At 40.4% G+C, this 26,378-nt stretch overlaps 2 protein-coding genes across 3 annotated transcripts in view; one reads left to right on the forward strand and one right to left on the reverse strand.

The window, feature by feature from the left end:
* Positions 1–5,176: 5,176 nt before the first annotated feature.
* On the reverse strand, positions 5,177–8,084 carry LOC120107612. Its single transcript, XM_039120964.1, has 3 exons — positions 7,900–8,084; positions 7,494–7,773; positions 5,177–5,608 (listed from the first exon to the last, which is right to left on the reverse strand). The coding sequence occupies exons 1-3, from the start codon at positions 8,082–8,084 to the stop codon at positions 5,177–5,179; spliced, it is 897 nt and encodes a 298-aa protein (XP_038976892.1).
* Positions 8,085–12,008: 3,924 nt separating this feature from the next.
* The window catches only part of LOC113461687, a 66,520-nt gene continuing 52,150 nt past the window's right edge, over positions 12,009–26,378 (forward strand). The window contains exons 1-6 of one of the 2 annotated variants that reach the window (XM_039120963.1): positions 12,009–12,147; positions 12,283–12,432; positions 12,517–12,628; positions 12,792–13,137; positions 24,312–24,525; positions 24,667–24,756. In XM_039120963.1, the coding sequence (XP_038976891.1) occupies positions 12,028–12,147; positions 12,283–12,432; positions 12,517–12,628; positions 12,792–13,137; positions 24,312–24,525; positions 24,667–24,756 (1,032 nt within the window). In that variant the 5' untranslated portion in view covers positions 12,009–12,027. Of the gene's footprint in view, positions 12,188–12,282; positions 12,433–12,516; positions 12,629–12,791; positions 13,138–24,311; positions 24,526–24,666; positions 24,757–26,378 lie in introns of both variants that reach the window. The other variant, XM_039120962.1, reaches the window with a different exon arrangement.

Raw genomic sequence — 26,378 nt, forward strand, 5'->3', positions numbered from 1 at the left:
AGAAAGGCCGGAAAGCAAGTTGAGAGCTCTACAGTTGATCTTTGAGAGAGATGATTTTGACTATTCCGAAAATGTGATAGCTAGCTCTCTATCAGCTGAGATGAGGTTGTTGCACAACTTCATAGGTCGGATTTTGTTTCCGAAAAGTGGGAGATTTGTTCACATATCTGAGCGAGATTTGGTCATTATGGAGCACGTCATTCAGGGCATTCTCCTGAACCTCCCAGCTATGATGATCAGGCAGATGAGAGAGGCTATATGCAAGTCGAGAGTTTTTCTGCCCTATGGTATGATACTCACCCTGGTTTTCCGACAGCATGACATATCAGTGGAGGGAGAGATCTCCAGGCATCTATTATTCACTGACACTTACACTGCACGGTCCCTAGTTCGTATGGGTTATGAGAAGGTGAACGGGCAGTGGGTGCGTGGAGGAGCAGGGATGCATGCACCGGAGGATGATGCACCAGAGGTCGGAGACTCCATCCCTGAGGCTGAGGTACCTGAAGATCATCCTACGGCACCTTCAGAGGCTGGACCGTCGTCATCCGTACCTACGGGGTGCACAGAGGAGTTTTGGAGTAGGATGACTGAGCTTGTGTCAGCTCAGGTGAGGACTCTCTCTGATGGGTTGACGAGCAGGATGGACATTATGACTGCTGAGATTAGAGATCTCAGAGAGCAGGTGGGAGCATTACAGAGAGAGAGGCTCACGGTCCATCTGTGCCCCGAGCAGCTGAGTCGGAGGTTTCGGCACAGAGTCATCCAGCTCAGCGAGGTCCATGCCAGACTCAGTCCCATCAGGCTCGACCTTCCCTCGCCACTTATGCTAGGAGGATGAGGACTAGATCACAGCCCTTAAATTCCCCCTAGGCCTGATGTTAGCATTATAGGAGTCCATCATGACTAGTGCCTAGGATTTATCTAGTTCTCATATGCATTTTACTTGGTTGATGTACCTTGAACCTTAATTTTAGAACATTGTACTTTTGGCTTCAATGTACTACAATGTTCCATTTTACTCAATGAAATTTGGTTGTTTATCATTTATTGCTTCTACTTATCTATTGTCATACACTAGTTTGATGATAACAAAAAGGGGGAGAAGTAAGAAAAGAAGGAAGTTGCGATGTAAAGGGAGAAATAAGTTTAAAAATTATAGGAAGAAATAATATTCACTTAAGGGGGAGGAATATGTAACAATGAAATTTTTTTTTAAAAAAAACAAGAAAGTCTGAATTTTCAATCAAAATTTCTGAATTTGGCACATTCTTCTCGTGCCTCGATACATAACCTGAAATTCTTGCTTTATCTCAAATTTTTGGAGTTTCATCCTTAACCAAATACAAAAAAAAGGGGGAGAAAATCAAAAGTTCTAATTGGCAATATTTGAATGAAAGAGGGGGAATATTCACTTTCAAATTTGAAAAGCTGAAATTCAGCAACTTGAGCTCTTTCTAAAACAAAACTCCTAATTTTAATATAAGTATCAATCTATTTATACTCAATGTTTTGTAATCATCAAAAAAGGGGAGATTAAGGATGATAGTGTTATTTTGATGATTAACACAATGATTGAGGAAATATCTTATTAGTACTACAAGTTAATGTGATACATCACTACTGAGTTCGACACTCTCGATACATTAGAAGAATGAGTTCAAGATGTCTTTCAACGATTAAGAATGAGATTAAATTTGTGATAGAAAAGGGATAGAAAATTCTAAATTCTAATTTAGCAAAGTTTCAAGTAAAATGTACTCTTAAGGGCAAAATAGTAATTTTAATTGTTAAGAGTATGTAGCACTACCATGGCATACATTTAAAACTGCTTGAAATATATTTCATTGATTGTATGGATAAGTCTAACCTCAAGATGTAGCAAAGTGTGAAATGAGTCGACCCCAACATCGGTGGAGTTGACCTTGGTACTGTCACGCCCCGAGCCCGAGGCGCGGCAGACGCCGCACGCCCGCACGGCGGACCGCACAGGCGTGCAAGGCATCGGATTACATCAAAGCAAATACAGATGTTCAATACTTTATTTAAGGATTAATAGCAGATCCTTAAAATTGACAAAATACTTAAAATCATTCAAAAGCAGTCTTACAAAACTCCAAAATAACATATGCCAACATAATTCAAATGTCCAAACTAAACTAACTAAAATTTCAAAAACTGAAGAATCATCGGAATTCTAACGCACTCCCCAATCCCGTGCGATCAAGCCTCTGGATCTGAAAAAACGAAGAAAACAGAATAATGAGCTACACTAGCCCAGTAAGTAACAAAATACCCCAGAGTGGGGTCAGAGCATATCAGATCAAAATACAGGATAATGTTTGAAACAAATCACAAATAATATCATTTTTGTTTTTGTAAAACTCTGATATCATAATCTCAACATGATAGGCTACGGCCACGTAACCCAGTGGCATGGGTTGCACAGAGTGCCAGAAACCACTATTGTTAGTCACCGGTGGAAACGGTGTCCAGAAACCACTATTCTAATCACCGGTGGCGCGGGTGTCGAAACCGGTTCCTCACAGAATACAAGTCGACAGGTCCAACGTATAATCCCCATTGGCGGGGCCAGAACAGAACAGACAGATCATAGCCATGCTGAGAATATATATATATATATATAAACAGATTTCATAAATTTTTCAGTCATAGTTTACGGATTTCAAAGCATAATTTTCAAATGAAATTTAACATGCCAGACCCATTTTACTAAATACAAAACATATTTTAGAATTTAATCTATTTATCTGAAAATCACACTTGAAGTATTAAGTTACTTACCTCTTCTCGCTTAATTCCTACTTCAGATAGGCGGATCAGGTTCACCTGTTTAAATTTAATTAATTCTTTGTTAATATCAGAATTAAGCAAAAATCCAAAAATAATATTATTGGACACGGCCCACTGGGTTCGGGTTTCGGGTTCCGGGTTTCGGATCCGGGTTCGGGTTCCGGGCTTGGATCTGAAAAGGGCCCAAGCTGGGCCCACAAGGGTACTGCCCGACTGGGCCAATCGGACTGGACTGGGCCCAAGTTGGGCCTGCAGTGGACTGGGCCCAAGTTGGGCCTGCAGTGGACTGGGCCCCAACGGGCCCAATTTGGCCCGTGATGGGCTCCTCCTTCCCCAAACCCCCTCACGGGCAGAGGAAGCAGGAGACACAGAAGAGAGAGGGAGAGGGCCAGCCCGGGTGGCCTCCGGCCTCCTCTTGGTCGACGGTCAGCCGGCCGCTGGCGGCCGGCGGTTGCGGCGGTGACTGACGAGGAAGAGACCGAGAGTGGTCTCGGTTTGGGGCCAAAACAAAGGGAGGAAAGCATGCATCGGCTAAGATCGGAGAGCACAAACGGAAGAGGGCTTACAGGCAGTCGGCGGAAGTGGCGGATCTCGGCCGGGGGAGGCTCGGTCCGGTGTCAGGCGGCGGCGGCGACGCTTGAACCCAAGGAGATGGGTCTCAGAACAGGGGGTGGCTGCGAGGGGGATCCGGGCGGCGCTTGGTCGGGAGGGTACACCGGTCGGAGAAGAGGAGGAGGGAAGGAAGAAGAGGAGGAGGAGGAGCTCGGGATGCCCTAGGGTAAGGAGTAGATGGGCTTTATAGCCCCATCGCAACGGTTCTCCGCCGCGATGTCAAGCGAGATCCACGGCCGATTCACGGCCGTGGATGGACTAGGAGGGGCGCCGCGGGGATCTCGCGGCGCCCTTGCCTTGTTTGCCCCTCCGGAGGAGCCGGAGAGGATCGCCCACGCGATCCTCTGTTCCGGCTCCTTCCCCAAATGAATCGGGGCTGAAGTCGGCGAGGGCTGCCGACTTCAGCCCCGTGTCTCACATTCTTCCCCCCTAAAAAAATTTCGTCCTCGAAATTTAACATACCTTAGCTTGCAAAAAGGTCCGGATATTTTTCCTTCATCTCATCCTCCAGCTCCCACGTGGCCTCTCGTTCTGAGTGATGGCTCCACTGGATCTTAACATAAGGAATCGTGCGCCTCCTCAACACTTGCTCTCTTCTATCAACCACACGTACAGGCTGCTCAGGATATGTCAAATCTTCTCTAAGCTGCAAGGGAGCCACTTCTACCACATGGCTCATATCTGGAATATACTTTCTTAGCATGGAAACATGAAAAACATTGTGAACTCCAGACAGTGAAGGTGGAAGTGCCAATTTGTAGGCCACTGCTCCTACTCTTTTCAGAATCTCAAAGGGGCCGACATAGCGTGGACTAAGTTTTCCGCGTATTCCAAATTGCATCACCCCTTTAGTAGGAGACACTTTCAGAAACACATGATCTCCGACCTGAAATTCTAATTTCCTTCTTCTATTATCTGCATAACTTTTCTGTCTGCTCTGAGCTATCCGGAGGCGTTCCCTGATCAGCTGGATCTTCTCTACTGTTTGTTGCACAATCTCGGGGCCCATAATTCTTCTTTCACCAACATCATCCCAACAGATAGGTGATCTACACTTTCTTCCATATAGAGCCTCATAAGGTGCCATTTGAATACTTGCCTGGTAACTGTTATTATATGCAAACTCAACCAAAGGTAAGTGACGGGTCCCAAGAACCTTTCATATCCATTACACAAGCTCTTAGCATATCTTTCCAAGGTTTGAATGGTTCTTTCTGATTGGCCATCAGTCTGAGGGTGGAAAGCTGTGCTGAAGCTCAGAGTGGTCCCCAAGGCTTTATGCAAACTACTCCAAAAGTGAGATACAAACCGCGAGTCCCTATCGGAAACAATGGATACGGGTACTCCATGCAACCTCACTATTTGTTCAATGTAGAGCTCTGCAAACTTTTCCAAGGTCATTCCTACCTTGAATGCCAAAAAGTGTGCCGACTTTGTCAATCTGTCTACAATCACCCATATAGCATCATAACCTTTAAGAGTGCGAGGCAACCCGGAGACGAAGTCCATAGTGATGTGTTCCCACTTCCATTCAGGAAGTGGTAGGGGCTGCAACAACCCTGCCGGTCTTTGATGCTCTGCTTTAACTTGCTGACATGTCAAACACCGAGCCACAAATTGTGCAATTTCTCTCTTCATATTATTCCACCAAAATGTGCCTTTCAAAATCCTTATACATCTTAGTACCCCAGGATGCACTGTATATCCAGTATTATGAGCTTCCTTCATAATTTCATTCTTTAAATTGGAGTCATTTGGAATACACATTCGGTTCCTGGTATCTCAATGATCCATCCTCATGAAGTCTGAATTCTGATTGAGAACTTGATTCAATATCACTTTTAAGCTTTTGCAACTGAGGGTCATCTGCTTGAGCAATCCTGATCCTCTCTATCAAGGTAGGTTGGACACGTAAATTTGCCAATTGTGCATCGGAGTCATGCCAACATACCTCAATTTCTGCTCTCCTCAGATCTTCCAGAATTTTCCTCTGAGAGGTGAGTAAGGCAGCAATACTACCAGTGGATTTTCTGCTCAGTGCATCTGCTACCACATTAGCTTTTCCCGGATGGTAATGAATAGACAAATCATAATCCTTCAGTAACTCTAACCATCTTCTCTGTCTCATGTTTAGTTCCTTCTGGGTAAAAAGGTATTTCAAACTTTTGTGATCAGTGTACACCTTACAAGATTCACCATATAAATAATGTCTCCAAATTTTTTAATGCAAACACAACAGCAGCAAGTTCCAGATCATGAACGGGGTAGTTCTCCTCATATGACTTTAATTGTCGGGAAGCATATGCAATAACCTTATCATTCTGCATCAGTACACAACCCAATCCTTTCTTTGAGGCATCACTGTAGATGGTATAACCTTCGCCACTATAGGGAAGGGTAAAGGATGGGAGCGGACACCAAACGTTGCTTAAGCTCCTGGAAGCTCTGTTCACATTTATCTGACCACTCAAACTTAACTCCTTTACGAGTTAGTCGAGTCAAAGATGCCAGCAATAGAGGAAAAATTCTCAACAAATCGTCTATAATATCCTGCTAGGCCCAAGAAGCTGCGAATCTCAGTAACACTATTGGGTCTGCTCCAGTTGACCACTGCCTCGATCTTCTTTGGATCCACATAGATACCCTCTTTAGATATTACATGCCCTAGGAACATCACACTGTCTAGCCAGAATTCACTTTTCTTCAACTTACCATACAACTGCTCTTGTCTTAGGGTTTCCAAGTACTAACCTCAAATGTTGCTCGTGCTCGGCCTGGCTCCCAGAATAGATCAAGATATCATCAATAAAGACTACTACAAATTTGTCCAGAAAGGGTCTGAACACCCTGTTCATCAGATCCATAAAAGCTGCAGGGGCATTTGTCAGTCCAAAAGGCATGACCAAAATTCATAGTGCCCATAGCGAGTACGAAAAGCAGTTTTTAGGCACATCTTCAGCCCTTATCTTTAATTGATGGTACCCAGAACGAAGATCAATTTTAGAGAATATCTGAGCACCCCTTTAACTGATCAAATAAGTCATCAATTCTTGGTAGAGGATACTTGTTTCTTTATTGTTGCTTTATTTATCTCTCGATAATCAATTACATAATCTCATACTACCATCCTTCTTCTTTACAAATAAGACTGGGAGCTCCCCAAGGTGAAACACTAGTCTGATGAAACCCTTATCAAGAAGATCCTGCAACTGCTCCTTTAATTCTTTCATTTCAGCTGGAGCCATTCTATAGGGGGTCTTAGAGATTGGTGTGGTACCAGGAATTAAATCAATTGGCAAATTCAATTTTCTCTATCTGGTGGCAAGCCAGGAAGGTCTTCCGGAAAGACATCAGGGTATTCATTCACTACTCGAATATCTTCCAATCTTTGATCTGATTGTCTGGTGTCAACCACTGTGGCAATATACGCCATACTCCCCTTTCTAAGCAGCCGCTTAATTTGCATAGCGGAGACAACTCGAGGGGAGGTATAAGCACCACTCCCTACGAAGCTGAATTCGGTATCTCCGGGGATCTGAAAGTTTACCCGTTTCTCATGGCAATTAATGGGTGGCAAATTGTTGATGCTAACCAGTCCATACCGAGGATTATGTCAAAGTCATGCATATCTATAACTATTAAATCAGCAGGCAAGTCTCTACCTACAATCCGAATTGGACAAGTCTTGCAGACCTGATTACCAATCATCCCACTCCCTGCAGGAGTGCTAACATGCAGATCATACTCTAATTGCACCACAAGGCAGGTCATGTTTTTGCCACAAATGTAGATGACACAAAGGAATGCGTAGCACCAGAATCAAATAGTGTATGAGCATAAACAGAAGCAACTGGCAATGTACCTGACACCACCGTGTTGGATGCCTGAGCATCCTGCTGAGTCAGTGCATAAATACGACCCTGTGTGCGCAGTCTCCCCCCTTTCTGCTGCTTAGGAGAAGAAGGCTGAGCTGACTGAGCCGGAGCAGGAGAAGCTTGCACTTGCTGGTTTCTTGAAGTTTGAGGCCTCTGAACTGATCGAAGGTCCTGTTGAGGACACTCAGCTACCTTATGACGCCTGCTGGCCGCATCTAAAACAGGCACCAGATAATCGTCTACAGTGTTCAGTCTTATGCCAATATCACCACATGCATCACACTTCTGCTTCTCTTGCTGAATAGTCTTTCCATCAGATCCTTGCTTCCCTGATTGCCAAGATTGGTTATGTGATTTTGCAGTTTTGCTAGAATTCTGTCTACTGCGAGCATCATAATCTCTGCTTCTCTTCTTTTGTTTCTTATCTTTGGCATCATAGGTTTCTTTCCAGACAATTTCCAGATTCTTAGCCCTGTCTACCAGATCATCATAGTTTGTCGAGTTTATTGCGGCCAAACTCCGACGTAAGTGAGGCTTCAATCCTTCTTCAAATCTCCTCATCCGAGACTCTGCATCCATGACGAGGGTGGGAGCAAACCGAGATAGCCTGTCAAACTCTGCCTCATACTCATCCACAGTCATAGTTCCTTGATTCAGATTGAGAAATTCCCTCTCCAGCTCCCTCAGGCGACTGGAGGGAAAATACTTGGAGTAGAATGCTGTGCGGAATCTCTGCCAGGTAAGCGCCTCATGCTCGGGTGCCAATGTGCGCTCCACAGACATCCACCAATGATGAGCTCGGTCCTGAAGCATATAGGTGGCAAATCTGACCTTCTCTTCATCGGTGCACTCCATTGCCCTGAAGGGCTTTCTCCATTTCATTTATCCAGGTTTCGGCCTCTTGAGGACTAGTGGTGCCTTTAAAAGCCGAAGGTGCCATCCTCTTGAATTCTGCTATACTCCTTCTTTGCTCAGGAGGAGCAACATCCTGCTGGACTGGTTGCTGAGGTTGTTGCCTCTGTTGGCGTACTAACCCGACGACCTCCTCGATCAGTTCGAGCACCCGAGTTTTGATTTCCGGCGGCAGCTTCTGGAGTTGATTGACCCTGGGTCCCTGAGTTATGCGGTGCCTCGCCCGCTTGGTTAGTAGGGGGCTCTTCCCGAGGGCCCCTGACCATCCGATTCAGGCTACGGACACGACGAGGCGGCATTTCTGATTCAGTAAAATATATAGATATTATAAAATCATCCAAACAGAATAATACGAAATAGTTAATAAAATAAATAAACATTATCCCCTTATCTGGTTCCTACCCATCTCTCAACCTTTTCTGACGGATCCTACGAATCCTAAAACTTAGGCTCAATATAATTGTTCAGTTACAATCCCTAGTGATCTTAAACCTGAGCTCTAATACCACCAAATCTGTCACGCCCCGAGCCCGAGGCGCGGCAGACGCCGCACGCCCGCACGGCGGACCGCACAGGCGTGCAAGGCATCGGATTACATCAAAGCAAATACAGATGTTCAATACTTTATTTAAGGATTAATAGCAGATGCTTAAAATTGACAAAATACTTAAAATCATTCAAAAGCAGTCTTACAAAACTCCAAAATAACATATGCCAACATAATTCAAATGTCCAAACTAAACTAACTAAAATTTCAAAAACTGAAGAATCATCGGAATTCTAACGCACTCCCCAATCCCGTGCGATCAAGCCTCTGGATCTGAAAAACGAAAAAACAGAATAATGAGCTACACTAGCCCAGTAAGTAACAAAATACCCCAGAGTGGGGTCAGAGCATATCAGATCAAAATACAGGGATAATGTTTGAAACAAATCACAAATAATATCATTTTTGTTTTTGTAAAACTCTGATATCATAATCTCAACATGATAGGCTACGGCCACGTAACCCAGTGGCATGGGTTGCACAGAGTGCCAGAAACCACTATTGTTAGTCACCGGTAGAAACGGTTGTCCAGAAACCCACTATTCTAATCACCGGTGGCGCGGTGTCGAAACCGGTTCCTCACAGAATACAAGTCGACAGGTCCAACGTATAATCCCCATTGCAGGGCCAGAACAGAACAGACAGATCATAGCCATGCTGAGAATATATATATATATATAAACAGATTTCATAAATTTTTCAGTCATAGTTTACGGATTTCAAAGCATAATTTTCAAATGAAATTTAACATGCCAGACCCCATTTTACTAAATACAAAACATATTTTAGAATTTAATCTATTTATCTGAAAATCACACTTGAAGTATTAAGTTACTTACCTCTTCTCGCTTAATTCCTACTTCAGATAGGCGGATCAGGTTCACCTGTTTAAATTTAATTAATTCTTTGTTAATATCAGAATTAAGCAAAAATCCAAAAATAATATTATTGGACACGGGCCCACTGGGTTCGGGTTTCGGGTTCCGGGTTTCGGATCCGGGTTCGGGTTCCGGGCTTGGATCTGAAAAGGGCCCAAGCTGGGCCCACAAGGGTACTGCCCGACTGGGCCCAATCGGACTGGACTGGGCCCAAGTTGGGCCTGCAGTGGACTGGGCCCAAGTTGGGCCTGCAGTGGACTGGGCCCAACGGGCCCAATTTGGCCCGTGATGGGCTCCTCCTTCCCCAAACCCCCTCACGGGCAGAGGAAGCAGGAGAGACAGAAGAGAGAGGGAGAGGGCCAGCCCGGGTGGCCTCCGGCCTCCGGCCTCCGGCCTCCTCTTGGTCGACGGTCAGCCGGCCGGCTGGCGGCCGGCGGTTGCGGCGGTGACTGACGAGGAAGAGACCGAGAGTGGTCTCGGTTTGGGGCCAAAACAAAGGGAGGAAAGCATGCATCGGCTAAGATCGGAGAGCACAAACGGAAGAGGGCTTACAGGCAGTCGGCGGAAGTGGCGGATCTCGGCCGGGGGAGGCTCGGTCCGGTGTCAGGCGGCGGCGGCGACGCTTGAACCCAAGGAGATGGGTCTCAGAACAGGGGGTGGCTGTGAGGGGGATCCGGGCGGCGCTTGGTCGGGAGGGTACACCGGTCGGAGAAGAGGAGGAGGGAAGGAAGAAGAGGAGGAGGAGGAGCTCGGGATGCCCTAGGGTAAGGAGTAGATGGGGCTTTATAGCCCCATCGCAACGGTTCTCCGCCGCGATGTCAAGCGAGATCCCACGGCCGATTCACGGCCGTGGATGGACTAGGAGGGGCGCCGCGGGGATCTCGCGGCGCCCTTGCCTTGTTTGCCCCTCCGGAGGAGCCGGAGAGGATCGCCCACGCGATCCTCTGTTCCGGCTCCTTCCCCAAATGAATCGGGGCTGAAGTCGGCGAGGGCTGCCGACTTCAGCCCCGTGTCTCACAGGTACATCATGGAACCATCAGGCACACCTCTGCAAAAATGGCACGGAATGAACAGTAGTGGAGTCGACCCCAAGTAAGCTTGAGTCGACCCCAGGAGAGGAGCCGACCCCAAGGAACCTTGAGTCGACCCCAGCTTCAAGCCTTGAGAAAACAAGTCTCTGGAATTTACTGAGAGGGCCGACCCCAACTTTTCTTGAGCCGACCCTAGATGGAGCCGACCCCAGGAATGCTTGAGTCGACCCCAATTGAACATGAGTCGACCCCAAGGCTATGTCGTTCAAAATTGTATCTCTGGAATCCCTGAGAGGGTCGACCCCAATGGAACTTGAGTCGACCCCACTATGGCTTGAGTCGACCCCAGTGAAAAACAGCTGAAATATAAGGTTCTGTGTTTCCTGAGAGGGCCGACCCCAATGTAGCAGGAGTCGACCCCAGTGAAAGTTTGATCGACCCCAGTAAAAGTTGAGTCGATCCCAAGTATGATGAACAATGGTTTGAGTCGACCCCAGAAAAGTTTGGGTCGACCCCAGCACGGGCAGAAGCATAACGGCTAGTTCTGCAGAAGTACTTTTTGACCTCCCAACAGCAAGTAACGGCTAGTTTTTGAAATCGAACCAATGGGGGGTGACCAATGGATGAGGGAAAGTATTTAAAGTGACACTATTCATCAGAGAAGATATCCTTTTGCAAAGAAATCAAAGCTCATTCAAGAAAGAAAAAGTCCTAGCATTCTTCATTCAAGTGCTTCATTCAAAGAGACAAAAGGAAGTGGTTGAGCAGATTCTAAGAGACATTAAGAGCTCCACCAACCCTTGAAGAGTGAAGCAATCTTGACAAAGAAGAGAGAAGTCTCATCAAAGCGATAACTATATTCTAAACTCTTCTTTGTAGCTCATAGTTGTTATATTTGCTAATCTAGGAGTTTGAACTTTCTTATTCTTCTTAATCACCTTGTAAAGGTTCGTTAGTGAGTCCGTAAAACCAACGGTGTAGGTTTGTTAGTGAACCCGTAAAACCAACTGTGAAGGTTTGTTGGTGAGCCCCGTAAAACCAACATAGGTTTTTGGTGATCCCGGAAAACCAAAGTGTAAATGTTTTTGGATTGTAAGCCCAGAAAACAATCCAACTGTAATCCGCGGGATTATAGTGATTCGGTGCTCTCCTAAGCACCTACGTCCAAAAACACTTATTGATTCGGTGCTTGTCACCTTGGGCAACAAATGTCTTTATTAAAATACTTATTAATTTGTATGAAGAAAACTTTATAGTGTTCTGTAGATTATTTATCATTGCTGACAAGAAAATTTAGCAGCCTTATTCTATTCTTGTTTAATTTATAAAAATTTTTGTATGCAGATTTTTCAGATGAGATGCTAAAGCTGCTTCTCCTTGCTTTGGAAGATCTTAAACAATTACTGAAGGATCAGGGATCTGATCTGTTTATTGCTTTCGGAAGTGCAGAAGATGTCATACTGAAACTTGTGAATGAGGTTGCTACACAAGGCTTATTGTGATTTTATGTCTGAAAATGTAAATACATGTCAGATGGCTTTTGACTTCTCTTTGCATGAGCAGAACATTTATTCAAACCACGTAGTTGAACTCATGGTATCAAAGTGTAACAGGTGAAGGCTAGCTACATATTTGCAGAAGAGGAGGTAGAATATAATCTTCATAGTGTGATGTCTCTTGTTCAATCATCTGTGTCTTCTGAACCATTTGTATGGGGAAACCCTGAGTTTGTCTTTTGGAGAACTCCATTTTATAATGTTGGGGTATGCATCTCTATGGTTTTACAGTTGCTTCCACGTAAGAAAATATTTGATACAATATAATGTTTCCAATGCCTGCCTTTTCAGAACCTGGAGGAACTACCTGCATCATATCATGACTTTCTGAAGTTGCAGTTATCTCAAACCATTCCAGTTGCAGCCCCAACCTTACCTATATTGGACATGGAAGTGGACAGAGGTATGCTGTTAAGTTCCTGAGATTTAACTTATCTTGCTGATTTTGTTTAAAAAATTAATTCATTGTTGATCCAATTTTTAAATATCTTTGTGAATACATGCATGCTTGTATAAATATGAATACTGTAACAATACATGTTTCTTACGATAGTTTTATTCTTCAGGTGCTCTTCCCATATTTGATGATGTAAAAAAGTACTTGCAAGGGAAACCTTGCCAATCAGATAAGTGCTGGATTTCTCTTAAGAAAGTATCAGCTGAAAGCATTTTAAGGAAGGAGTGCATCAGTCAAGCTGTGATGAAATCTGATCCTAGTGAAAGCCTTAAAAGTAACGAAGGGAAGAATATAATCTCATCAACATTAAACAATGTCAAAAGCACAAAAATTGCAAAATCTGTGTTTGCATCAGTAGAAGGAACTCAAGTAAGAGGTGGAACGAACAATGTCTTGAATGCCTTAGCTGCTTACTTGAGATACCTGGAGGGCACTGCACGGGATGATTGGCAAGAGTATGCTGGTTAATAGTACTCTAATTTAATTAGTTTATTTGGTGACAGCTGGGTTCTTTTCTTTAATTCACCCAGTTTGGAAATTGATATTAGGTTTACCTGGTGCTTAACATAATCTTTTAGAAAATTTGTTAGAAGATTTTTTGAAGCATGATGTTTGTACTTCTTTACCCTTTCTTTTATTGAAAAAACTGAGTACTTTACATCTGGAACCTTAGCAGGGCCTTAGAATTTGTTTCTTAATCAGTCCGCCTATGCTCTTAGAAGATCATGGTTGGCAAGTGATCATTTAATGGAAAACTAATACTTAATGTAGGCCTTCGCTATGGCATTGGTAAGCAGTATTGAGGCTCAATAGTTCCTTGAATAACTTTCATTAGTAATTGTATATAGTATTCATAATTTGAATATTGTTACCCAAGCACCGTCTTTCTGTAAAAATTCAGCATATGGTTGATAAATCAGTTCAGTTTCTTGTTCAAAACTTCATTATTTAGATTGAGTTCTAAACCTCATCTGATGAACTTCATTTTTTGCTTGCTTTATAAACCGTCTTGCGCTTGTTCTTATTGGAGGTTACATCGCAGGCTAGTGTTTTCCTAGCTCTCTCTCTACTTCAACTAGCCTTGTAAAACATACTAGCATCACTGCATCTTCTATTTTTATGGCTTACAACCCTGCCATCTCAACCATTGCTCTTTGTCTAGATCCCTGGATTATAAAGTTCTTATGCTTCCTATCATGCACATATTTTTTGCTTCCTACTAGTTTTCTTATGCATCCATTGAGCATATTCGTTCCTGCTAGTCTAGTGGACCTTGGACCTTTTCATTTCCAAACTTTTATGCTACATATAATAAGGGGTGTATTGTGCTGGGCTTGATTGAGTATGGTCTCATCAAGCTTGGTTTGATATTTTTTTTTAAGCTTAAATTTATGATCAAGCTTGGCTCATTTAATATTTGCTTGAGCATAATTTTGAGCCAAGTGGAAAATGAGTCTAATTTGAGCTTTTAAACCAAGCTAAACTTGAATCAAGTTTGGATCAAGCTCAGTTCAATTTTGACCATTAAAACCCAGGACCCATTTCATTGTCATATACTCATGAGAGTGATCACATCATGAACTACAATGATGTAGTTAAGCCATCATGTTGTTTAAATAAAGCATTATGTTAAAACTATTGCCGAATCTGTTTCTATGGTTGGTTATAAATGTTTGTCATATACTCATCAGACTGATCACATCATGAACTACAATGATCTAGTTAAGCCATCATGTTGTTTAAGTAAAGCATTATGTTAAAATTATTGCCGAATCTGTTTCTATGGTTGGTTATAAATGTGTGCCTATAACTCGATATCTCATCATTTTGCTATATTAGATATAAATTGTACAACATATATTCCTTGTGTATATAATATAATTTAAATACATATTTCTGAGCCATATTGAGCTAAGTCTGATTGAGTGGTGGCTTGGCTTAAAATCAATGTCAATCCTAAAAGCGAAGATCAAGCTTTGCTTGTTGAGATTCAATTTGAGCTTATTGGAGCCTAAAATGATGCGATACACGAGCTGCTTGCAAGTGGCTTGAAACAACTGCCAGACCTGCGTATTATATTACTGTCCTTAAGGGTGTCTTCATAACTTTTTATTGCATGCAATTAATTGTCCTTAAATTATTGCAACAAGAAGACCTTAAGGAGTGTCCTTCCAGCAAAAGTGATACATTACTAAAATGGTTTTTTCGTATATCTCGTCTTTCTTTCATATTCTGTAATAATACATCCTTGATCATATCTTATTGCCTTCTTGGGGAACTTCTTTAAGACTGCCTCATTTGCTTCATCCGTGGGATTTTCATCCATGTTTAATTTTTAAGATTTATATTCATACTTTCAGAATTACTGATAAACATGACTCTCTATGCAAAGAATTCGTATTAAAGTTTCTGAAAGAAAGGTTTCAACTTGTGACTTCCATCATCAATACTGATGTGGTGATTTGCATCAATCGTTGTTCTGCATAGGTTTGTGATTGTTGGATTGCATTTTGTCTTTTATCCATTTCCAATTACATTAAAGGACTAAAAATTATGATAATTATTAGGGGTCAATATTAGATTAATGCTCCTGTAAATAAGAAGTTTAAATATTAGTTGGTTTGACATATGTCTTCCTCTTTGGAAAACTAGAATTTAGTGTTATTATTATTATTGTTACGAGAGGGATAAGAGCTAAGGAGTTCTAGGTTAATTGTGGTCTGTGGCAGGGTGAGAGTCATAGCATGATTAGAAATAATTTTCAAAGAGGGGTATTTGAAATTTTTATTTATAAGGCTTTATGGAGATGGATTGCTAAGATCCTGTGAGGCCTGGCTCATTGGTCAGCCTAACACTACATGGGCCTAGTCCATTGACCATGAAGGATGAGGCTTGGCCCCCTTTGGCTTGGCTTGTTGCTAGCATGTCTTGCTCCCAAAATTTGATGGGGCAAAGCCTCTGTTTCTACTTGAATGAGGCAGACTTCGCTTCCTTGATCACCAACGGGGGCTAGGAAACCCTAGCCTCCATTAGCCATAAGACTCCCACCACCCCTAGTGAGGCTGCACCCCAAGCTCTCTCTTCTCCTTGTTTTTCTCTCTTTCTTGGGCTTTTTCTACCATCTGCAACTGTTGTCCAGGTCCGCAATCTCGGTACTAGTATCATATTGGTGCATTATCGGTTTGGTATGGTATGGGCTGATATGGTACGATATGTACCTCGTACTGAGATAGATTTCAAGCCTTTTGCCTCACTTTTTATCATGGTATTGCTTGAAACTAGGTATTATGGGTCGGTACGAGTCAGTACATCCCTCGGTTCACCTTGGTATGTCTCAGCTCATCTTGGTGTAGGTCGGTACGAGTCGCCGAAGATGAGGAATTAGCATCTCACTATTTTCTTTCTTCCTACCTATTTCTGTCGAGAAGATCCACTGTCGGACCTAGCCCATCACCATGTGGACTAAGGGACACTGCAATATGGGTCTAGGTTGGATTTGTGGTACTTGTGATTGGATTTGAACTGATTTAAAACCTTAGCCTGGCTAGGATGACAGAGTTTAAATGGAGGGAGTATGTGAGGACTTGTGTGGGTGTGTCTACTCCCACATCGGCTATGCAATTGGTGGATCCCAAATACTTACATAGGACCAAAGAACCTAAATAATACATTTCAGGTAGCCTTTTGGGTGAAGCCGTGGGTTGTGACAAACTAGGGTTATCCTAAAAGCATATCCTAAGGTACCAATTGCTAGCTCTCATATAGTCCTATGTCAAACCCTTGTGATCATAAACCTAGCTTTGATACCGTTATAATTATCACATGCTTGACCCAAGCATGATTGAGGAATGCGACAACCCATCGCACACATGTAGGGCTGGCCCCACTAGCATACATGCGACAACTTGTCAAATATACAATTAGTAATTAAAACCTCCAAAACTCAATAATTTCTAGAAACTCATCAAGCTAATTTTCAAAACATTATTAATTTACATATTCAAGTGAAACTACACCTCAACCAACATAACCACTTCATTATTTCCAAAGAAAATTGTAAAGGCTGGTCTGATACAATTGGATCTTAAGTCTCACTCTATTCTCACAATCTAACCTTTCTATTCGTTCCCTTCCTATGCCTATAGAAATCCAAAGAATGAGCTAGCCTAGTAAGTAACAAAACCATTATCTAAGAGATCAAACAAGTATAACAAATAAAACCATGATGACTGTATGATACAAAATAACTTATATAGAGATATAATACTCCCATAATTAAAGTTTTATATTTGTAATTTTAAAATACTGCAATATATCATTTTCTAAATCAATAATTCAGATATGATTCCAAAGAGCATTTTCAATATCAATACCAGAGCCAAGAACTTTGCCAATATTATCAATAAAATTATTTTCTAAAATAATTTACTTACTCATCAATCTATAAAACTACAACCACATTATTTTTATGACAGGGGCCAAAATACGGCACTTAACCCCTATGGAGTAGGTCCAAAGTATTGCACATAACCCCTATGTAGGTCCAAGTATCATACTTATTCCTTGTGGAGTATGTCCAAAGTAATCAAGTTCTGGAACTGCCAAGATATGATCTCCATTGGCGGGATCCAAAAGATAGTTAGATTGAGTGTTCAATCATTGCACACAAAATCCACTTATTTAACCAATATTATTGTATTTTATTTTGCATTGTACAAGTATGGCTCAACACTTTACAAATCCACAATTATGCAAAAATATCATTCCAATAGTTGATATGCAAGCATGATTTTCCAAATCAATATATATTAAAACTTCAAAATATAAAATATGTAGGTTCATACAAAAGTTTCCAAAAATTCAATTATTTGGAATAATTTTAGTAATAACTCATGATTATGAAAAACGCGTAGATGCCATGGATATCCAAAAGCTCAATAATATGATAGCTTCATGCTTGATCTAATTTAAAGGTACACAAAACAAACTGGACAATTCTCAAGACAATTCTCAAAGTATTTAACAATAATTAATACAAAATATTTTTCAAAATATATATAAGTTAGAATTGCTCTTGTTAGGCTGAGGTTACTTACCTTCTCGCACTAACCAACATCTTGAAAATTTGTGAACACTCCAAAATCAACCTAAAACAAGGTAATTGAGAGTTAAATGCTAGCTTCCTGTCCACCCTTTTATACATTATTAATTCTAGATATTTCTAACTTCCGAGTCTATACTACTATTAGCTAATCTAATATAACTTTTGTTTCTCCCTATAGGAATATCCTAAACTTACAAAATTTAGGATTAATAAGTAAATTCATCCCACTTATGATCATGGTATGCTGAACCGGCCCGTACCGGCCGGTTCAACCCGTACCGGACTGATCCGGTACAGCGGTGGAAAACAGGAGCCAGAACCAAGCAGTACTGAGGGTGTACCGGTGCGAACCAGACCGGTTCGCATCGGTACAAGGCCGAACCGGACCGGTTCCGTCTGGTTCGGCTAGGACTCGGTGCGAACCGGCACCGAGTTCGGTCCAATGTGGCATTTACAGCTACAATGGCATTAAATGCAGTGCTACAGTGGCATTAAATGCCACTATAACAGCTATAACGCAGCTATAGTATCATTATAATTCAGCTACAATATTATTACAATGGCATTTAATGCTACTGTAGCTGTGCTGTGGCATTTTTGCACGCGCTCGCGCTTGCTGTAGCCGGAAAAAAAGGCGCCGTAGCCGAAACCTGGCTGAACCGGTTCAGTAAGGCCCGACTGGTACCGAACCTGTCTGGATCGCCACCGGTACGCCGACCGGTACCGGTTCGACGTACCTTGCATATGATATGCAAAATTTTTAGAGTTAATTTCATATCTAAATAGTGAAATAATTAATCCAAATCAGGGCTTCATAATTTGCTTTATTTTATATAGCTATAGTAATATAGCGATTTTCCATGCTTCTTTTATGAAATAATATTTGAAATATTTTAGATCCAAAAAAATTATTATTATTATTATAATTTCATCAAAAATCATGCCAAAACACTAAGTTTATGTAAGATTCTAATCAAATGCAAGGTCAACACCCTACATGTCAGGCCATTTCGACAATTTAATCAACCAAGTTATAATCGTTTTAAAAATTCTCAAATTTTGCAGGTTTATTCATCCATGAGTTAACAATTTCTAGTTAAAATTTCAGATTGAAATACTCACCCAATTTTGAGGTAAAATTTTTGGTTATAATAGGGCAGAACCTATCCATCCTATGATCACCATCAAATTACATAAAATCCCCACTCTACTCTAGTTCATTGTTACCCAATATGTCTGATATTTTAGACATTCAGTCTTACCCTAAACCTTCCAAGATTACTCCTATAATATCAAAAATTCTGATTTAATGAAATGGTTGAGATCTTACTATGATAATAGAACTGACCGGTTCTAGGCCGGTTTGCATCGGTTGCGGCTGGTTCTGGTTGCTTTGGGATCTGTTCCCGCCAGTACAGTATCGGTTTCGGCCGGTTCGGGGCTGAAACTAAATATTAAAGGCAAACCGACTCGATTTCGCACCGGGTCGGCTCGATACTTTCCGAACCGAGCGGCTCGGCTCGGTTCGGCAGACCATGAGCCAAACATTATCGTCGGCCAACCCTGTTCCCTTTCTTCAACTCTTCCTCCTAGTTTTCTAAAATTGCTCGTATTTCCTTTGTAATCTTTTCTAATTGTTGGACTTGATTCCATGTAGATGTATAACCGTTTGAACAAGAAGTCCAATAAGGGGTTATTACACAACAGCTTCTTAAATCAAAATTTTTATTGGGAAATTTTTAGAATTTATTTGGATTTGTATATCTACTGTAGGGTAAGTAATGATCCATCTTTTCTAGATTTTTCAAATAATTATTCTGAATATATTTTTACATTAAATAAATTATAAGTTGATTTACTTGCGATTTATAATTTTATGGAACTATGTTTGAATGGAAATTAAATTTGTAATTCAGAGGTAATATTTTTATTATGGAATATTATGCAAGTTGTTTATTGATTTTATTTGGAATATGCATATTTGGATTAGAATAAAATATATATGATTTTGTAAAGACCTCTAACATGTTTTGGATTTGGACTCTCAGCTAGACTATATTATCGATTCGGTTAAACTTTGGTACTTTGACCATTCTGGGACTTGATTAGTATGGACTTGCTCCGTAGGGGTTAAGTGTGCTAAAATGGACTTACTCCGTTGGATTAAATATGGTACTATGGACCTATACTGCAGGGGTTGAGTGCTGTATTATACACCTACTTTATAGGGGTTAAATGCGGTACTTTGGACCTACTCTACGAGGTCTAAATGTGATATATGGGCCCTGCCATAGAGATGATGCGCTAATAGTTAAAACAATTTACAGCATACCATACTAAATCAGATGGTACAGGGCGTACTATACGATTTTGGTTCAGTACCGGTATGTGGTAGGGGGGAGGGGGGGTACCGACACTGTATATCGAACTGGACCTTGTACCGAGGTACCGACATAGTTATAAGATAGCATCGGTATGGAGCCCAGTACCGAGACGGCGTACCTTGAGTTAAAAGGTTGTTGAGTTGAACATGATATTTTCAAATTGAACTTAGTATTAGAATATGAGTATTTGAGCAATACTGGATATTCTAGATTTGTTTGGTATTATGTAATGCTTTTGTTTATATTGCATATTATCCATAAATTTATTTATTTAATTTATTATGTGAATTATCTAGTTAAGTTGTTCATCATTACTTATTGGGTTGTTTGAGCTTGTTATCTGATGTCTTCTTTCCTTACAGATTTAAAGAATTGGTCATTGATAAGGTACTCTATAGATGTGTATTAGAAGCAAGAGCCGATCGTGAGGTGTAGCTCTGATTTAGTATTGCTTTCATAGTTTGGTATAGAAACATTTATAGGTTTCTTATTTTGATCAGTGTTTGAAGAATAATCGATGTAAAACTCTCATGAACAAAATTCTGAACGTCTCTTGTTAGTTGGATTTATTAATTATTGGAATTTGGATTTTAGTTGCTTTGGTTGTATTCGGTTGAATTATTATGATATCATGATGGTAGCGTTGCATGCATATGGGAAAAGAGCACTATGAGTATGCGGCAATTGCCATGTCCCTATCTCGTAATTTCGGATCCGGGACATGATAGATCCCATCATTACTTACTGGATTGTTGAGCTTATTATCCGATGTCTTGTTTCCTTACAGATTTAAAGAATTAGTCGTTGACAAGGTATTCTATAGGTGTGTATTAGAAGCAAGAGCCGATCGTGAGGTGTAGCTCAGAATTAGTATTGCTTTCATAGTTTGTCATTAGAAACATTTTATAGGTTTCTTATTTTGATCAGTGTTTGAAGAATAATCGATGTAAAACTCTCATGAACAAAATTCTGAATGTCTCTTGTTAGTTGGATTTATTAATTATTAGAATTTGGATTTTAGTTGCTTTGGTTGTATTCGGCTGAATTATTATGATATCATGATTATAGCGTTGCATGCTTGTGGGAGAAGAGCCCTATGAGTATGCGGCAATTGTCATGTCCCTATCTCGTAATTTTAGATTCGGGACATGATAGATCCCATCATTACTTACTAGGTTGTTGAGCTTATTATCCGATGTCTTGTTTTCTTACAGATTTAAAGAATTAGTTGTTGACAAGGTACTCTATAGATGTGTATTAGAAGCAAGAGCCCTATGAGTATGCGGCAATTGTCATGTCCCTATCTCGTAATTTTGGATCCGGGACACGATAGATCCCATCATTACTTACTGGGTTGTTGAGCTTATTATCCGATGTCTTGTTTTCTTACAGATTTAAAGAATTAGTTGTTGACAAGGTACTCTATAGATGTGTATTAGAAGCAAGAGCCGATCGTGAGGTGTAGCTTAGAGTTAGTATTGCTTTCATAGTTTGGCATTAGAAACATTTATAGGTTTCTTATTTTGATCAGTGTTTGAAGAATAATCGATGTAAAACTCTCATGAACAAAATTCTGAATGTCTCTTGTTAGTTGGATTTATTAATTATTAGAATTTGGATTTTAGTTTTTTTGGTTGTATTCGGCTGAATTATTATGATATCATGATGATAGCGTTGCATGCTTGTGGGAGAAGAGCCCTATGAGTATGCGGCAATTGTCATGTCCCTATCTCGTAATTTTGGATCCGAACATGATAGATCCCATCATACTTACTGGGTTGTTAAGCTTATTATCCGATGTCTTGTTTCCTTACAGATTTAAAGAATTAGTCGTTGACAAGGTACTCTATAGATGTGTATTAGAAGCAAGGGCCGATCGTGAGGTGTAGCTCAGAGTTAGTATTGCTTTCATAGTTTGGCATTAGAAACATTTTATAGGTTTCTTATTTTGATTAGTGTTTGAAGAATAATCGATGTAAAACTCTCATGAACAAAATTCTGAGTGTCTCTTGTTAGTTGGATTTATTAATTATTGGAATTTGGATTTTAGTTGCTTTGGTTGTATTCGGATGAATTATTATGATATCATGATGGTAGCATTGCATGCTTGTGGGAGAAGAGCCCTATGAGTATGCGGCAATTGCCATGTCCCTATCTCGTAATTTCGGATAAGGGACATGATAGATCCCATCTCAAAATTTATTTTGTTCTAAAATAGTAGCAAAAAAAGTCATATTTTTGCTTTGTGGGCTTCTCTTATTTTATCTCCCTTAAAGATAGAGCAAAGAATCAAGTGATGTGTAAAAATAGTAGGAGTATTATCTCCTTATTGGAGTAAAAAATTTTAGAGATTTTTCCTAAGAAATTGTGCTTTCTTGTAGAGTTGTGTGATGCAATTCTAACCTAGGTGTGGTGCCTACGGGATTCTAAATGTGGTGCCTGGAACATCTGTCTTTTTTTTTTTTTCTTTAACTACAACACCCTAAAACCTCAAATTCAGATTTGATTCTGTCTCCACTAAACCCTAGCAACCATGATACGCTATTCTGTACCAAATCGTACGGTATTGGGCGTACCAAATCGTACGGTATGGGGAGTACCGTACCATACCGCTTTGGCGTTGGTATACGGTATAGGGCGTATCGATACTCAATATGCCGAACCAGCTCTGTATTGTACCATGTCGACATAGTGATAGCGTGGCACTAGTATGGGGCCCGGTACTGAGACGGTGTATCTTGTTAATAACCAAAAGCAACAAAACCCATATCCACTCATCCATCAATTATCCTTTAAATTCACAAAACAAACAAAAATTTTAGGCTTTTTTTGCCATGGATACCCTTCTAAATATCGGATTTTGCACGAATACCCTTCCAAAATTGCTATTTTTATGTATACCCTCGTAAAACTCTGTTATTGTACAATTGCCCCTAATATAATGGTTGTTCTAATGATGTTAAGAAAAAACCATATTTATATTAATTAAAAATAAAATATTTTTTTAAAATTACGCTACTGTCCCTGTCTTTTTTTCTGCTATTGGGATTGTGATCGTGATTGCTTGTATACCCATATAAATATTTCTATTTGCACGTCTACCCATTATGGATATTTTAGTCATTTTAATTTGATACCGTTAATTTTTTAACGGCATTAGATAGCATGGGTACATATGCAAAGACAAGAATAAAAAAAGGTAGAATAGCAAAACAAGTGTTTTAAGAGGGTATACATGCAAATATCAATTTTAGAAGGGTATTTATGCAAAATTTGATATTTAGGAGGGTATTCATACAAAAAATCCAAAATTTTGTTCCCATTTTTTCTACTTCCAGCTTACTTAAAACCCTTAAAACTGCATCGTTTTGCTTTATTTTGAACCCAATTCGCTCCCCATCCATATAGCAACATAAACCTCAGCTTCTTACACAATTTTCCTACCCTTTTAGCTCAAAACTGCCCATTAATCATCCCTGAATTTTCCATAATCAAGTCTGTCCTACATTAGAAGTTCTATATATATTCTTGTCCAGATGATGGATCCATTATCATGTTTACCATTATGCAATGAAACATATCAAAAGCTTGTCACTTTGGTTTAATTTTAATGTCAAAAAGGAGAAATTATAATACATTAGGTAAAATATCTTATGTAATTGGTGCCAAAATTGGTATTCGCTCTAATTCTCTTGAATTGACACAAAACAAAGTACTGGGAAGATAATAATCATGCATGATGGAAACGCAAGTTGAGACACAATCTGGGCATTCACATTGTAGCAGCAGAGCTAGACATGTCACCTTAGTCATGAATAAAAATGGACTCAGATTGGTGACTGATGGATGCAAACTTCATTCGTCTTGTATCAAACCTATTATGTCAATTTTTTTTTTTGTTTTATTTTGTAATTTAGTTCATGTTATTATCAGTATTCTTATACAACATTATATTATTATTCATTGTTTCTGAGAGGTTACTGAACAATCTGATTTATGATGCGATTTTCCAACTTGAGTCACAGATATGACAATATTGGCATGCCTGTTATCATTCAACAGGCAGTTTATTATGTGGAAGCAATGCTTCATTTTGGTGTTCAGAAACCTGAAGAGTACTTTTGCCTGATATGTTGAACAGGTTACATGAGAAGTTACGGAAGGCTGAATGTAGAAAAGGAGCTTCATTTGGTGCTCTGTTTGGTTCTGCCCTTTATCTTGGAACTATATCCAGGAGGAGAGTTTACTATGAAGCTATAAAATATGAGAGAGAACGCAATGCAGGCTATGTATCACCATTTGGATACTCAGCACCTACTGTTGCAGCTGCAATTGATGCTGTTTGTTCGATGGAGGTACGGTTCAAAAGAATGAATTGTGTTGGAGGTTATGTGCGCTAAATTGTCTAATATTGTTAAATACTTATTAAAGTTTATCGTCTTGGATTTCATCATTCTTTCTTGCATGCATCTCAAAGTGCAACTGATGTGTGACAGTGGTATTGGCTCTTGGCTTTGAAATGCCAAAAATGCAATGAAGGGATATATCCTATACGCATTTGGAGTTGGAAAAGCTATTTAATTCAGGTATTTGGTGGTATTTCTTCATGAACTTTTTAGGTGTACTTTTCCTGCTTTATTTCCTTTGATGTTGACCATGCACCAGGTAGCATCAGAAGTAAGGTTGGTTGTACTGGTATGGTGCGATACTATGCCTTGCTGTGTTCTAGGGCATACCGACAAAGGGAGATCTAGAGAGAGAGGGAGAGGGAGAAGGAGAGAGGAAAAGGGAGGGAGAGGGAGAGCAAGGAAGGGAGGGAGAGAGAGGGAAACTTGAACTGAAGTCGGCTGCTGACTTCAGTTCAAGTAGGCAAAATAAAAAATGGCGCCCTTGTTTCGGAACAAAATAGGGGTCATTGTTTTTGACGAGGGCTTTTGTCCCTTCCACCATCTCTCTCGGCCTCCCTCTCCCTCCGTCCCTTTCTCTCTCTCTTTTCCTCTCTCCTTCTCCCTCTCCCCCTCCCTCGCCTGCTTTATCGAATTGAGGGGTGGAATTATGCCGGTCCGCTTTTGGTATGGTTTGGTACACCCCGAACCTGGCGGTTGCCCGATTCGGGGTGGTACAAGTGAATGCTGATCAGAAGTTTTACAAATCTTATAATAGAGAAGTGTAGGCTTATATTTGGGGATAATAATATAAGAAAGATGAATATTCATGTTATGCAAATACAGAAAGCAGTTTGCAGCCTTGTTTTTCTTTTTTTGAAACAAAAAATTCTGAATACACATTTTATGAAGCGAGCCATGTGGAGAAGTCATCACAATATTAAATCTTATCCCTTTTGCTAAAAAAATCCATTGAGTGAATTTTTGATTTATCAGAAAAGTCTGCATTATGAATTCCTTGATATCCTGCATGAGGATATCAAAATAAAATCATGATTGATAAAGGAGCTTGAGTGTAGTTCATACTGTTTCTGTTGTATGATAGCGATGTGGCCCATGCCAGTAAAATGGTCCTAGGTCTGACTTGGCACATAAGCTGATACAAAACTGGCTTGGGATTGCATATTGAGTTTCTGGGTTGATTTGAGTTTTGAAACCACTTTATTATTCTGGCAGAAAATGTTGGTTTTCCATAGTGTTGGTAGATCTAGCTGTAGGTTCTCTTGGCAAATATTGACATATCTGAGCCCAGCTTCAACATGACCAGTGGGCCTGTATTGCATAGGATTTGCTGTCAGCTTGCTATTTTGTGCAGGATTTTGAATGTGTAGGCACTGAAGTTTGATCTATATGTAGGAACTGTCTTTGGAAACCAAATCTTCTTCAAAATTGTAAATGTTAAAGCTTGCTTGTTTCATACTCAATGTACATACACTTTTTGCAAGACAACCATGTATATATTTGTCAGTATATTTTTATTTGGTCCTTGAACACAATACCTCATGCCAGTGTTGTAGCACTAAATCTGATCCTTTTTGCATGCAACATAACCCATTTGTTGTTGGGCTTAAAATGTGATACCTCCCAACAATGTTCAACATCACATCTGCACCTTCCTGAATATAGCGTTGCCCAAACCATCATTAGTTTGGTCTTACAATGGGCCCATCACCCATGCTTGTGTCTTCTCCTACACCTTCTGCGTGTAACATAATGCAAACAATTGCTATCTGGTCACCTGGTCTTGTGATACTTTAATACAT

Source organism: Phoenix dactylifera, unplaced genomic scaffold (genome assembly GCF_009389715.1).
Source record: "Phoenix dactylifera cultivar Barhee BC4 unplaced genomic scaffold, palm_55x_up_171113_PBpolish2nd_filt_p 000926F, whole genome shotgun sequence".
NCBI lineage: Eukaryota > Viridiplantae > Streptophyta > Magnoliopsida > Arecales > Arecaceae > Phoenix > Phoenix dactylifera.

Coding starts and splice junctions, on each gene's coding strand:
- LOC120107612 (XM_039120964.1), bottom strand. CDS start 8,084: ATGTCTGTGGAGCGCACATTGGCACCCGAGCATGAGGCGCTTACCTGG. Junction 7,774..7,899: donor GAGTTTGACAGGCTATCTCG/GTTTGCTCCCAC, acceptor TCTGGTAGACAG/GGCTAAGAATCTGGAAATTG. Junction 5,609..7,493: donor CGGCCAGCAGGCGTCATAAG/GTAGCTGAGTGT, acceptor GAATCTTGTAAG/GTGTACACTGATCACAAAAG.